This window comes from Penicillium roqueforti (genome assembly GCF_015533775.1).
Source record: "Penicillium roqueforti strain LCP96 04111 chromosome Unknown scaffold_22, whole genome shotgun sequence".
NCBI lineage: Eukaryota > Fungi > Ascomycota > Eurotiomycetes > Eurotiales > Aspergillaceae > Penicillium > Penicillium roqueforti.
Window position 1 is genome coordinate 42,476 of NW_024067586.1, and position 12,023 is coordinate 54,498.

At 50.1% G+C, this 12,023-nt stretch overlaps 6 protein-coding genes across 6 annotated transcripts; 5 read left to right on the forward strand and 1 right to left on the reverse strand.

Moving 5' to 3' along the window:
• Window positions 1-110: 110 nt before the first annotated feature.
• Window positions 111-915, forward strand: LCP9604111_7249 (DUF3716 domain-containing protein; the record flags this gene model as incomplete). Its single annotated transcript, XM_039075260.1, has 2 exons — window positions 111-213; window positions 266-915. The coding sequence occupies 2 exons, from the start codon at window positions 111-113 to the stop codon at window positions 913-915; spliced, it is 753 nt and encodes a 250-aa protein (XP_038926640.1).
• Window positions 916-1,147: 232 nt separating this feature from the next.
• LCP9604111_7250 (uncharacterized protein) lies at window positions 1,148-2,300 on the reverse strand (the record flags this gene model as incomplete). The annotated part of the gene is made up of 4 exons (XM_039075262.1): window positions 1,148-1,330; window positions 1,388-1,497; window positions 1,544-1,879; window positions 1,931-2,300. The coding sequence occupies 4 exons, from the start codon at window positions 2,298-2,300 to the stop codon at window positions 1,148-1,150; spliced, it is 999 nt and encodes a 332-aa protein (XP_038926641.1).
• A 260-nt stretch (window positions 2,301-2,560) lies between these two features.
• Window positions 2,561-3,119, forward strand: LCP9604111_7251 (esterase/lipase family protein; the record flags this gene model as incomplete). The annotated part of the gene is made up of 5 exons (XM_039075263.1): window positions 2,561-2,573; window positions 2,656-2,700; window positions 2,752-2,992; window positions 3,055-3,064; window positions 3,114-3,119. The coding sequence occupies 5 exons, from the start codon at window positions 2,561-2,563 to the stop codon at window positions 3,117-3,119; spliced, it is 315 nt and encodes a 104-aa protein (XP_038926642.1).
• A 67-nt stretch (window positions 3,120-3,186) lies between these two features.
• Window positions 3,187-3,995, forward strand: LCP9604111_7252 (triglyceride lipase; the record flags this gene model as incomplete). Its single annotated transcript, XM_039075264.1, has 6 exons — window positions 3,187-3,256; window positions 3,307-3,345; window positions 3,407-3,536; window positions 3,586-3,822; window positions 3,879-3,913; window positions 3,970-3,995. The coding sequence occupies 6 exons, from the start codon at window positions 3,187-3,189 to the stop codon at window positions 3,993-3,995; spliced, it is 537 nt and encodes a 178-aa protein (XP_038926643.1).
• Window positions 3,996-4,662: 667 nt separating this feature from the next.
• Window positions 4,663-6,699, forward strand: LCP9604111_7253 (arrestin (or S-antigen), N-terminal domain protein; the record flags this gene model as incomplete). The annotated part of the gene is made up of 5 exons (XM_039075265.1): window positions 4,663-4,875; window positions 4,952-5,065; window positions 5,115-5,327; window positions 5,388-5,945; window positions 5,998-6,699. The coding sequence occupies 5 exons, from the start codon at window positions 4,663-4,665 to the stop codon at window positions 6,697-6,699; spliced, it is 1,800 nt and encodes a 599-aa protein (XP_038926644.1).
• Window positions 6,700-7,346: 647 nt separating this feature from the next.
• On the forward strand, window positions 7,347-11,731 carry LCP9604111_7254 (uncharacterized protein; the record flags this gene model as incomplete). Its single annotated transcript, XM_039075266.1, has 3 exons — window positions 7,347-7,699; window positions 7,759-10,227; window positions 10,276-11,731. The coding sequence occupies 3 exons, from the start codon at window positions 7,347-7,349 to the stop codon at window positions 11,729-11,731; spliced, it is 4,278 nt and encodes a 1,425-aa protein (XP_038926645.1).
• Window positions 11,732-12,023: the final 292 nt, after the last annotated feature.

Genomic DNA, 12,023 nt, shown 5'->3' on the forward strand with positions numbered 1-12,023 from the left:
ATGAAGGAGGATTGGAGATAGGGGCGGAGGGTGGAATATAAAGAGAAGAAGGGAGAAGGAAGAGGGAAGGAAGGATGGAAGATGGCAAACAAAAAGGCTCAGAGTACAAAATGACTCTATGTCACATGCGAGGCTTTTGGGATATCTGTTTTCCCTTTCTAGCTACTCTTCTTCAACATCATAATCCATCACATTCATGCCTCATCGCAATCAGTATGGCATCCCTGTCACTTTTCAGACAAAGAGCTAACCATGAGGCATTCAGTCATGGCATTCGACGCTTCTACTGCCCCTCGACCCCTTCTGGGCAAAGATGGAGCAGAGCCTGGCTTCTGGGCTCATGCTGCATACGAGAACCCCTGGCCCCGAGGAAGCCGAAACAGCCATATGAGTGGCTCAGTACTTTATCAACTTCACCAAAACCGTTTGTATCGCGAGCCGGCTTTACGGCCATCAAAAGCCAAGTATGATGGAACACGCTTTTTAAAGGCAGTGGGGGACAAGACTGTGAATGTGGAGGCTCTGCTGGCACAGGCTACCGGTCCCCAGCTGAAACCTGGGGCAGAATGTCTGCCTTGCCAGAAACACAGAGGCCCTTTCGTCTCCTGTGTCGTTGTCCCGGGTATTTTCAGCGAATGTGCCAACTGCCATTGGTCACAGCAGTCCGATCGATGCAGCTTCAACACCAGCCCTCCCATGTCATTTGTCCCTCGACGGAAGGCTGAGCCCACAGTCATCCCCACTGGCTTTACAGATACGGATGGGGTGAGAACAAAATTGACGGGGAGCTTCGAGAGGCACGTCTTGCGCGAGGTAAGGCCATGGCACTTTGTTGAACGTCTCAACAGGCGGATTGATGAGATTCTGGAAGCAAAGGCCGCCCAGGCATCACGGCCTGCAGGTGGAGAGGACTAAGGGCCTGGAGGTCTTGGAAACTAGCATGTGAAATAGTGCTTGTATGAACTACATTTCTGACACAGGCTCGCCATCCAGTACACATACGTACTATTTTCTCTAAAGTTCGGTATCTAGGCCACGCTCTCCAGGAGGAATGGATTGGCAGACAATCAGAGTAAGCATAACAGTATTAAAACGCAGAAGAATGATAACACCCTGATGCGGTCCCATTACTCCGATCCCCGACACTCTAAGAGGCAGAGCTACTGTATCGGGGACGTTTGACGGCCCTCCGACGAGTGCTCGCCTTGCTTGTGCGTCCAGTGGTCATTGGTGACTGCGTAGACGCCGAGTGGATAATTTGGAGGAGGATGCGAACGATCTCCTCGTCCTGGCTGTCTTCCAGACCCCAGTGGAAGGTCCTCACGGACCACTTTCGAATGTCAGACCAATGAAACAACGGTTAACGTGAAGGTCACTTTCTTCTTACCTTGCTGTTCTTACTGATCTTGTAAAAGTGGAACTGTCTGCTGTCGGTCACAATCCCGTATACAGTGGTGTCTTTTTTTCCGCGCTCCTTTCGTCCGGAGTGCACGACACCTAGAAGCTGGTCAGCAATGCCTTTGGCGTGGTGCAATAGACTTACCCATATAGGCAAGGACTTGTTTCTGCCCTTTGCCAATTTCGTCCGAGGTCTTCGTCTCTACAATCACCAGGTTGGTCTCCAGATCCTCATGCTCCCCATACCATAGCGTATAGTCGGGGCGGCCATTCAGCCTGTGCTTGAGCTTCATTCGGCCGAGTCGGGTAATATGCGAGAATGAGGCCTCGTAGCTCCATCTCACCGGATGTGCCACCGCAATACCGACTTCTATGGCGAAGCCAAGAACAGCGCTGAACAGAGGGCTAAGCCAAGCGCGTACCCATGCCTCGGTCTCTCGGGACCCAGCTTGGCAATTGTGCTGGTAGCGCATTGCTCGCGCTATGAGAACAAATTAGTACAGGGCTAATGTTAGGAGGACAGGGAACTCACAGAGGTAGCGCATAAATTCAGGAAATACGTCCTGGTTGTTTAGAGCTGCGGTATCGAACGGGGGTATGTCCCAGGAATCTCCCGCCTTTAGGTTCTTCTGGGTCACCTGGGTGAGCCTAAAAATTGACTCAACCTCTTGCGAGGTCAAGTCCTTCGTTGGGAGGTTATTGTCCCTCCTAGCTCTCGTCGTGATGTCGTTAAGTTCGGTCTTCATCTCGTCAACCTCGGACCTCCCAAGGTTTGTAGCCCTTGAAAGCCATCGAATGGCCGCTTCTGCGCCATTCTTGACCTGTATCCAAGCGAGGTCGTCGGAAGTTGCTTTCTTCTTCGGCACCACCTTCGTTTTCCTAAGGGAGAACTTGAGAGGCATTATGAAAAGATTAGGGGTGTTAATGAGGATGATTGTGAGGTACTCTTGTGTAGGGTAGGGGGAAAGAGGACAGAAATGGTGGGAAACAGTGGTGAACAGTGGTATAGTTTGTGTTGGCCTGAGGCATCACATAAAACTTTCCCGTTGCGTCATTCCGCGCCGAATCTCGTTTGACAACATATCTGTGGACGACGCAGAACAATGAAATATGCAATTCTTACGCAGAATGCACTCAAACGGGCTTCAATAGATTATTACTTATGCGGCCAGACTGTATGTCACTCTACCAACAGGTGGTATCACGTGTCTCCTTGCAGACCCAGACCAAGTCTCGAACCGCGACTAGAGGACCTAGGGAAAGTAATTGTCGACGAGTACTCAATCGTCCGTGATAAATATAGTCCGTTATTTTTGGTTCGAATAGTGTGAATAATTGCTGACTCGTCATCAGCTGCACCAAAATACCCTGTCGTTCTCGCCCATGGCTTGCTCGGGTTTGATGAACTGCACCTTGCTGGCCCATATCTCCCCGGTGTTCAGTACTGGCGTGGAATCAAAGAGGCCTTGACGGCGCGGGGTATCGAAGTTATCACGGCGTCAGTGCCCCCGTCAGGCTCTATTGAGGAACGGGGTGAACAATTGGCCCGAAGCATTGAGGCTGGGGCTCCAGGGAAGGATGTTAATATCATTGCGTATGTTCCCTCCATTTCCTGGTTAGAGATATCGACATATTCTGACCCTAGTTTTTGTACAGACATAGCATGGTGAGACCCCTCAATCATTGCGACAGAGTTAATGCTTATCTGTGATTAGGGGTGAGCAATAAGATCATACTATACAGCACAAGCTAATTAATGGGCTGCAAAGTGGTCTTGATGCACGATATATGATTACTCACGTACGACCGGAGAAGTTCAAAGTCTTGTCACTGACCACTATCGCGTCTCCGCATCGAGGTGTGGCGCATCATAGCTTCTCATTTGCCTTTCTGCTAACTGTCTAGCAGGCTCATCTGTGGCGGACTACGTATTTGATCAAATTGGAGGTTCGTGACTATTCACCCGCTTTCTGAGATAACTCTGAAGATAACATCTAATTCTGTGTAGCCGATCGCCTACCCCAAATCTATTATGCCCTTAATCGATTAAATGTCGAGACAGGTGCATTCGCTCAGCTAACAAGAAAATACATGACCGGGACTTTCAATCCTAATACCCCAGATATGGATGATGTCAGGTAAGTGCCATGCATTTCCCCCCCTATACGCACTGCTGACATTCCCCAGATATTTCTCCTATGGAGCAGCAATGGAGCCAAGTATATGGTCCCCCTTTCGGCTTTCACACCGAGTACTTGCGGATATTGAGGGACCCAATGATGGCCTAGTTAGCGTGTCTAGTAGCCGCTGGGGAGGCGATGCAGGATACAAAGGAACCCTTATGGGCGTGAGCCATCTGGACCTGATCAACTGGACCAACCGGCTTAAGTGGCTAGTCGGGGAAGTAACGGGCAACAAACGAAAGTTAGTTGATTACAATTACAAGAAGTATTTTGGGAATTATGCTGATCTTTATGCAGGTTCAACGCCATTGCATTTTACTTGGACATCGCAGGTATGTGTTACGGTTTGATTGGGTTAACTGAGACTGATAAGCTGATTGTTAATTAGACATGTTGGCAAAAGAGGGACTTTGAGAAAGTGCCCGATATAATTCATGTGGGTTCCCCCTTAGCGGTGTTATGGCTGTTTCGGATTTGATATGGAAATTCTGGTGCCTGGAGACTCCTGGAGACTCCTGGAAGTCCCTGGTATGTTCTCATTCTCGCCTACTTTGTATGTATGGACATATTTTTGTACAGTGGAATCAGCATAATAGATCCGTCAATTAGCAACAGACAGTTAAAATAATATATTTACTCAAGGATGCAGGCAAAGAAGGGTCATACTATGTACTACAGATCCAACGGATTTATAGTTTCCGGGTACTAGCGGAATGAGCCCTTTGTCTCGAAAAGTGTGGCTGTGATTGAGGCGCAGCATATATGCCTAATCCAACCTTCTAGCCTTTAGCTATTCCTGCAACAGTTCTTGGTCAGGGCGAGACCGCGGCAGTTGTCTGTTGCTTGGCAATCAGTTGATCTGCGAACGCTCAAAACGTCATTGCGGGAACCTTCGCATATAATCCGCACTCGCCCCCATCTCGCAGCCCCACGACATTTCTTCAAGCTGTTCATTATTTGCATATTTCGAGAGCTTGATAATTGTCGCATTATTTTCCACGACCGCACCCCCCTATTTGATCCTTCGAACGCCGCCACCAACCGAAGATAGAGCCCCGCCAGGGCCCACGCGCCCGCCGCCATGACCGCAAATATCGTATTGGACAGCCACCACACGCATTATACAAATTTGGACTTCCTCAGAGGCAAGGTTGTACTACAGCTACCGACCGAAGCAGCCATCGGAGCCATTCACGTCAAATTGGAGTGCGAGAGCCGCACTCGTCTATCCGGTCCCAAGCACCCCCAACATGTGCACTCAGACAAAAAGCGAACGGAGCTTGAGGTTCACAAGGTGAGAGGATATGGTTTATCACACCTATCAGTGGGATAAAATATTGACTGGAGCATTGGTTAATCAACGAATGTAGATCCTGTACAAGGTTGCCACTGTTTTCCCGACACCAGGTGTCATGCAGAATGGGTCCCCTGCGCCTGCATATACATTTGCTGCAGGGTCATATGAGTACCCTTTCGAATTCAAAGTAAAGAGTCTATTCTATGGCAATCAGAACACAGTTAACGCCCTACCAGTTCCCTTTCAATAATTCATGCAGCACGACCAACAGCATGCTCACCAATCTAAACTTTTCCGGGTTGAAAGTCGAGGTAGCTAAAGACACCAATCGACACGTCAGGAAGACTCTCCCGCCATCTTTAAGCGGGTTCCCAGGTGTAGCAGATATCAAATACTTCGTCAAGGCCACAGTCATTCGGCCGCAGTTCTACAAAGAGAACATCAGATCGGTAAGTAGTGATATGCTCCGATACCTATGCTATTGTCGCACTCGCTAATTGGTTTCGCAGATTGTGCCTCTGAATTTCCTTCCAATTGAGCCACCAAGAGTCGGGAATCCCAATGAGGAAACCTACGCCAGGCGGCAACATCAATTCTCCAAAACCCAGGGCGCGTCTAAGAAAAAGAGCATATTCTCACGGGGGTCTTCTTCACTCCGAGAGACGTACCCAGAGCCTCCTCGGGTGTCTGTGGATGCTCGACTTCCGAACCCGTCTATTCTCACTTGCAACGAACCTGTCCCCCTCCGTCTCCTCGTTAAGAAGCTGACCAAGGGACCGGACGTAATCTTTCTTCAAATGTTGCAGGTGGAACTAATATCCTACACGAAAATTTTGGCCCAAGACCTCACTCGCACTGAAAGCAGCTCGTGGGTTATCATGAGCCGCAGCAATATGAATATCCCGTTAGGCAACCCGGAGGACTCCGTAGGCACTGATTGGACTATTGATTCAAACTTATGGAATCGGTATCCCTTACCTAACTCGGTGGCACCGTCCTTTGAGACATGTAACATTGAAAGATCTTATGAGCTGGAAATTCGAGTGGGCTTGACTCATGGAATGCAGGTATGTTGAACCATTAACCACTAGAGTTGTCTCTTGGCTGACCATGGCATAGCCTCAACTGATTGTTCTGCCCCTGCGAATGCCAGTCAAAGTATTCTCAGGAATCGCTCCACCACAGGCCCTCCTAGATGCGATGGCCGCTGCATCGCTTCATCCATCTTCCTCTAGACTGAAACCCCAGCCCAGCTTGCCAGGAGAGGTAGGAAGCAGTCGACCAGTCATGCCACCACGACCAACCGGTGAACCTGTACCTGTCAATTCCGGAGATGCATACGACGACGCACCACCCAGTTACGAGGATGCCATGGGAGACCACCTGAGTCCAGTGGATGGACCACGTCGCGAGTATCACCCACCAGACGCCTCATCACAAAGCACAGTAGAATCTGGAGCTGATGCCAAGTCCATAGCCCAACCGGGTAAGGCGCTTGAGGATGGACCCGCTGCGGAAGGATCCTCGGCGCCTCGTCGAGGCAATCGTGCTTCCTCGGAGTCCTTCGACATGCTACCTACCACACCACCGGAATCTCAATCTGGATCGCCTCCCATATCCCCCGTGCGACGCCCAGCGAGCATGATGAAAATTTCTCAGAACACCGTTGATGAAGAAAGTCCGCCGCAATATGAGCCTGTCGCGGGGAATCACCTGAACGCTCCCCAAGCTGTGCAACGCCAGCCTTCACGGAATAATCTTCGTCCTATGAACTTGGGCGTTCCCAATCGGAAGCCTGTGCCGCGAAGTCCAAATCCTTGAGGTTATGGACTCAACTGTTTCACTAATTTGGTCATATTCTCCCCTCTTTCACGCTTAGTGTCCGGGTTTGAAATTAATTGGAGCTTCATGGCACTTTGCCTGTGATTATTCCAGCACTCATAGCATTACCCATCAAAGAAACTGCATTATTGCTACCTTCGAACTCGATACCCCATCACGTTTGTGTCTTGAAAAGTTTTTCAGGTTATGTTCTTGTTCTTGAAATGCATCATAGCGTTGTGTCTAAGGGATCTATAATACTAGTACTGGTGTAGCGCCTGTTGAATATGATAGTTTATTTACTTCCACTTCCGAATAATGAGCCAAATACCGTCCGATATCATCGTGGCGCGCATCGTGGCGCGCAGGTCAGTATGGAAATAAGTTCAGATGTGCGCTATACCGAAAACGGCTAGCGCACCCTCCACGCGGATTGAGCTTTCCTCTTCCACTTGAGCATATGTCCAATCCTATGGGCATCTGTCCTCAAATTGAATCTTAATCGAAATCCGCTAGACCAGCTCGGACTAACTGGATTAGCCCCCCGACCGAAACATTACCCTCGAGTATTCGACTCGGAACCTCCTAGCAACACGAAAAAGTACATTCACCGCGTCAATGATTTAGCTCGCGACTGACCATCCACGATGCGTCTCCACCTTGTTATCTCGCGCCATGGCCTGCCGGTCACGCGCATTCTCTGGACGACGACTTCGTCTACTTCTGTGTTAGGCGAATATGGGACTCAACGCCCGGCATCAACCGCAGCTGTCGCGTCCTCTCGCACCCCGAACATCGCCTTCTCGAATGGCGGGTACACGGTCGCACAACTCCTCGAGGATGTGAACGAAGTTGTGCCGCTGGAAACTGAACCTAGTATCTTTGATACGGAGTTCAGTGGCCAGTGGGGATTGGAAGATTATGTTGTCGAGGTTGCCGGCTCGGAATGTCTCCATTTTATGGAGGTTGACGGCTTGCTCCGTGACGGAGACGAAGTTGTGTATGTACATCTAACAAATGTTCTTATATCGTAAACTGGACTAATTTCTCGCCTTCTAGCATCCGCGCCCTTCAATTGGCAGACCTACGGACCAGAAGGCTATGTGGTCGCCACCAAATTACCGCGGAGGGCAAGCATCTGATCGACGGCGTGCCTTTCGGGTCACCGTTCTTGAAAAGAACTACCTCTACACGACCTGCAATAACTATTCCCCCAAGAAAGAAGCGGCGCACCGTTTTCTCCGGCTGGGACCACGCTCCAGAATTGGTGGCTGAGGAAGTCCATGCTGACGAGGAAGGGGATGGAGAGTGGCTTCCGCATCCAAACACCGGGTTCGGAAAGGAGCTCTCTGTCATGCCCGCCGAGCACGAAGAGTCCCTAGGCACGGTTATTCGTCACCCTGTTGACCATGCCACGGAATCTGACAGTGAAGTGGATATGTCTGAGATGCCTGAGGTTGAGGAAGATGAACTGGAGAGCGAACTCCAAGCACTCAAAGAGGACTTCGACGAAGCTTCTCAATTTATTGATATCAGGAACCAGACTCGGAATGCCAGTGGGCACCCACTACGTGCTACCTCGATAGTCAAGCGACCAACTTCCAAGGGGTCACTTGCAGCTGCCTCATCTCTTTCCAGCAAGCGGTCTCGTGCGGAAGACCCATCTCCTAGAGCCTCCAAGGCTGTGAGATTCAACAAGGGAGATAAGCAGGAGGATAAGGAAATGCCTGATCTCCCACAACTTCCGCAGGCCGTACACGTACAGATCGAGGAAAGTGCTGCTGCAACCTCTGATTCTGGTTCATCCGAGTCATCCATGTCTTCTTCGGGCAGCGATTCTGACGATGATTCTGATGATGATTCCGATAATGATTCCGATGATGATTCTGATGATGTTGATTCTTCGAGCGAGGTCGAGCCTGCGGCAGAGGCACCTTCTGATTCTCATTCATCCTCAAGCTCCGATGATTCTGATTCATCAGACTCAGATTCCGAAGAGGAAGCCGCCCCTTCTATCCCGGTTTCTGTGGGCGCTCCTGGTGGAGGGTCACTACGCACTAAAAAAAACAACCAGCGCATCAAACTACGCCGCCGTCTATCCAAGCTCAAGGAGCTAGGTGCTCTTCCTGAAAAAGCAGGTTTCGATGCATTGCGAGCTTGGGAAGACAGCCACGGAGGCTGGCATACTCCGGAACAATATCTTAACCCGGAGCCATTCGTGCAACCCCCAAAACCTGTGGAACCGGAACTAGAACCAGAACCAGAACCTGCCGAATCTTCGAAAAAGAAGCAAAAAAGAGAGAAGAAAGACCAGGAGCAAAAAGAGTTCGAAGCCAGGCGCCAAAAATTGCTTAACGATCTTGCATTGGGTAATGGTGTCGATGTGAGCGAAATATCGGAAAAGGAAAATGTCCCACCGGCTGCGTCTGCCGTTGGAGACACCCCTGTTTCAGAAGAAATCTCCGGTAAGGAAGAGCCGGAGCAGGAACCTTCGAACCGACGTACACTGGACATAGCTAGCTCACGACGCATGCTGTTCGGATCTCTTGGAATGCGAACCCCGAAGACCAAGGAAGACGAAGAAGAAACACGGAGAAAGCTTGCTGCCAAAGCTAGTGCATGCGGTCCCCGAAACAAACCCTCTAAGCAAGACATCGGAGAAGAGGCCGACCAGATGCAAGAGGAGGAAGATGCATCCGACATTGATTGGCAAAACAAGCTTGTCATTCGTGCTGTCGAGTGTCTCTATCCCCAGGTTGATATGACCGCGCCTCCTTATCCATTTGTTCAACGTTGGGATAAAGAAGCCAATGCCTTGATTCGTGAGCTCAAAGGGCCCAGTAAGAAGCGGAAGAGAAAGCAGCGTGTTCAAGTCTATGAGGGACATGAGCAAGAAGAATACGATGAAAACGGGTATTATTACGGCCATGATGACAAATATCAAGCTAATGACCAACCGAATAACGGTTATTACGAAGGTGAAGCCGATTCCCATTATGAGGGCCAATGGGAAGGCGAAGCTGCTCCTTACTATGAAGGCCATTATGCAGGCGAAGCTGAAGGAGATCAGATCGATTATGACGATGCTCCTGAGCCTGGACAAGCACCCAACCCCACTTTGGATGACCTACCTGCGATTCCTGCCGACATGAGTTCTGTTCCTGGTTTGACAGAAAGTGAAGCAAAGGTCGGCGCAATCATTGCATTCCGGCAGCTAGACATGTCCAAAGCCACGAACTGGCAACCTCAAATGTCTGAGTACCGAGTAGCCGAGGTACGCTCTATTAAAGACCATGGGGTGATTAATGTACTACTGGCCAAGCGGGACCGAAAGCCCCACTCAGCATCCAGCGAGTATGACGAGCCCCGTCGATTCAGCAAATTTGAAGTACCAGACTTAGCCAACGATGAGGGAGAGGATGATGGCTATCGCGAGCTTGCCTTTGCGGAACTCAGCGATCCGAAGCTTATCCAACCCGCAGCGCAGTCAGGTGCGGAATTTGAAGGCCAGAACAGAGAAGGTAGCATGTCAGTGAAATAAACTCTGATTGAAGGCTTATGCTTACATATCTAAAGTGTCTCTGTAGTTCATGAATCCGTACTGAACGCCCAGCCAACCCTTTCCGAGGAAATGTATATTGACGACACAACCATTGTCACCATCGGAAATGAAGTCAGCCATATTGAGTCGCCTCGTGAATCCCCGGGAATGCCCGATGAACCTATCCAACAAACCCCAGGCAGAGACCTGCCGCAGATTCAAGTCCAGAGTGGATCGATTCAGCGCAGTGTCACTCCTCCCATCCCTTCACCTTCTTTTACTGGATTTCACTCTGCTCGATCCTGGCAGCAGATGACCCCTGGTGTAGAGTTCAGCCGGGAGCTTGAAGGCCATACTCTCATCGGAGGAGACACGCCATCTGCTCTAGTCAATCGGGACGAAGATCCTTCCGCCTTGTCATACGCTTCTGCAAATCAATCCTTCGCGGATGAAACCGAGGACCAGGAAATGTCGGAGCATCAAGAGCATGAGCGCCAGATTGTCAGTGAAAATATTTTACCGCCTGGCGATTCGGGGGACAGCGGTCCTCAGTCTGGCTCACTTCTGTCTACCATTGACCGTAGCGGTGGTAATGGTGGTCAGGGTGGTAATAGTAGTGATGATGATGCGTCGGATTCCGATTCTCTGTTTGTGAAAAGCGATACGAAGAGAGAAAAACATAGTGTGGCTCCCACCAGCTCTTCTGAATCATGGAAAGATCTTTTGAACAGATTAAGGAATGGTCCACCAGACCCAGACAGCAACAACAGCAGCAACAGCGAAGCCAACAGCGAAGCCAACAGCGAAGCCAACAGCGAAGCCAACAGCGAAGCCAACAGCGAAGCCAACAGCGAAGCCAACAGCGAAGCCAACAGCGAAGCCAACAACAGCGAAGCCAACAACAGCGAAGCCAACAACAGCGAAGCCAACAACAGCGAAGCCAACAACAGCGAAGCCAACAATAGCGAAGACAACAACAGCGAAGTTAGCGAAGGCAATCAAAGTCCCGAGCGGCTGGAAGATAGTCTGCAGCACTCCTACCTGGATCTCAATTTCTCATCGCTCGATTTCCCACGGCCATCCAACTCACACTCTCCCAACCCGCCAACGAGTGCCCAACCGGACGCGCAGTCTCAAAAACAAACCTCAATCCTTTCGCCATTTGAGACGAAGCCCGCCGCAACTACTCGCTCCATACTCTCCCAGCGGGTGCATGAACCCGAATCCGCCTCCCAAATTCTCTCCTCCCAGGCATCCGAAGTGATTGACCTCACTTCCAGCCCACGTGAATCACCCAAACCCAGCAGCTCCGATCCGAACCCATCCCAGCGCTCCAAATCTGCAGTGTATGGGAAATCACAACGTAGCAAGGACATCCCTCGCTCATCTGGACGTCCACCCCGAGCTTCTACGGGGAGACTCCAACACATGGTGGAAGTGAGTATTAGTCCTTCCAGCCAGAAGAAGAAGCGCTCGGCACGAAAGTTCTGAGATACGGCTGGATTATGTGTCATTGAAAGTTGAAGAGATATTGGATGTACTTTCATTTTACACGTCTGTATATTTACGGGCGCAGAGCGATGGCGTCTAGGAACTTGCACATTCTTTCTTTTTTTTTTTCCTGGACATTATTTTATTTCGGCTCCAATACAAGATATTATTCTGAAGGTCCTTGCAGATCATGACAAAACCCTGCCAGTGATTGGTTGGATTCATGGATAAGGTGATGTCATGGTAGTTGTATACTTCAAGCTCTAGAGGTATTGTACATATCCCACATCTT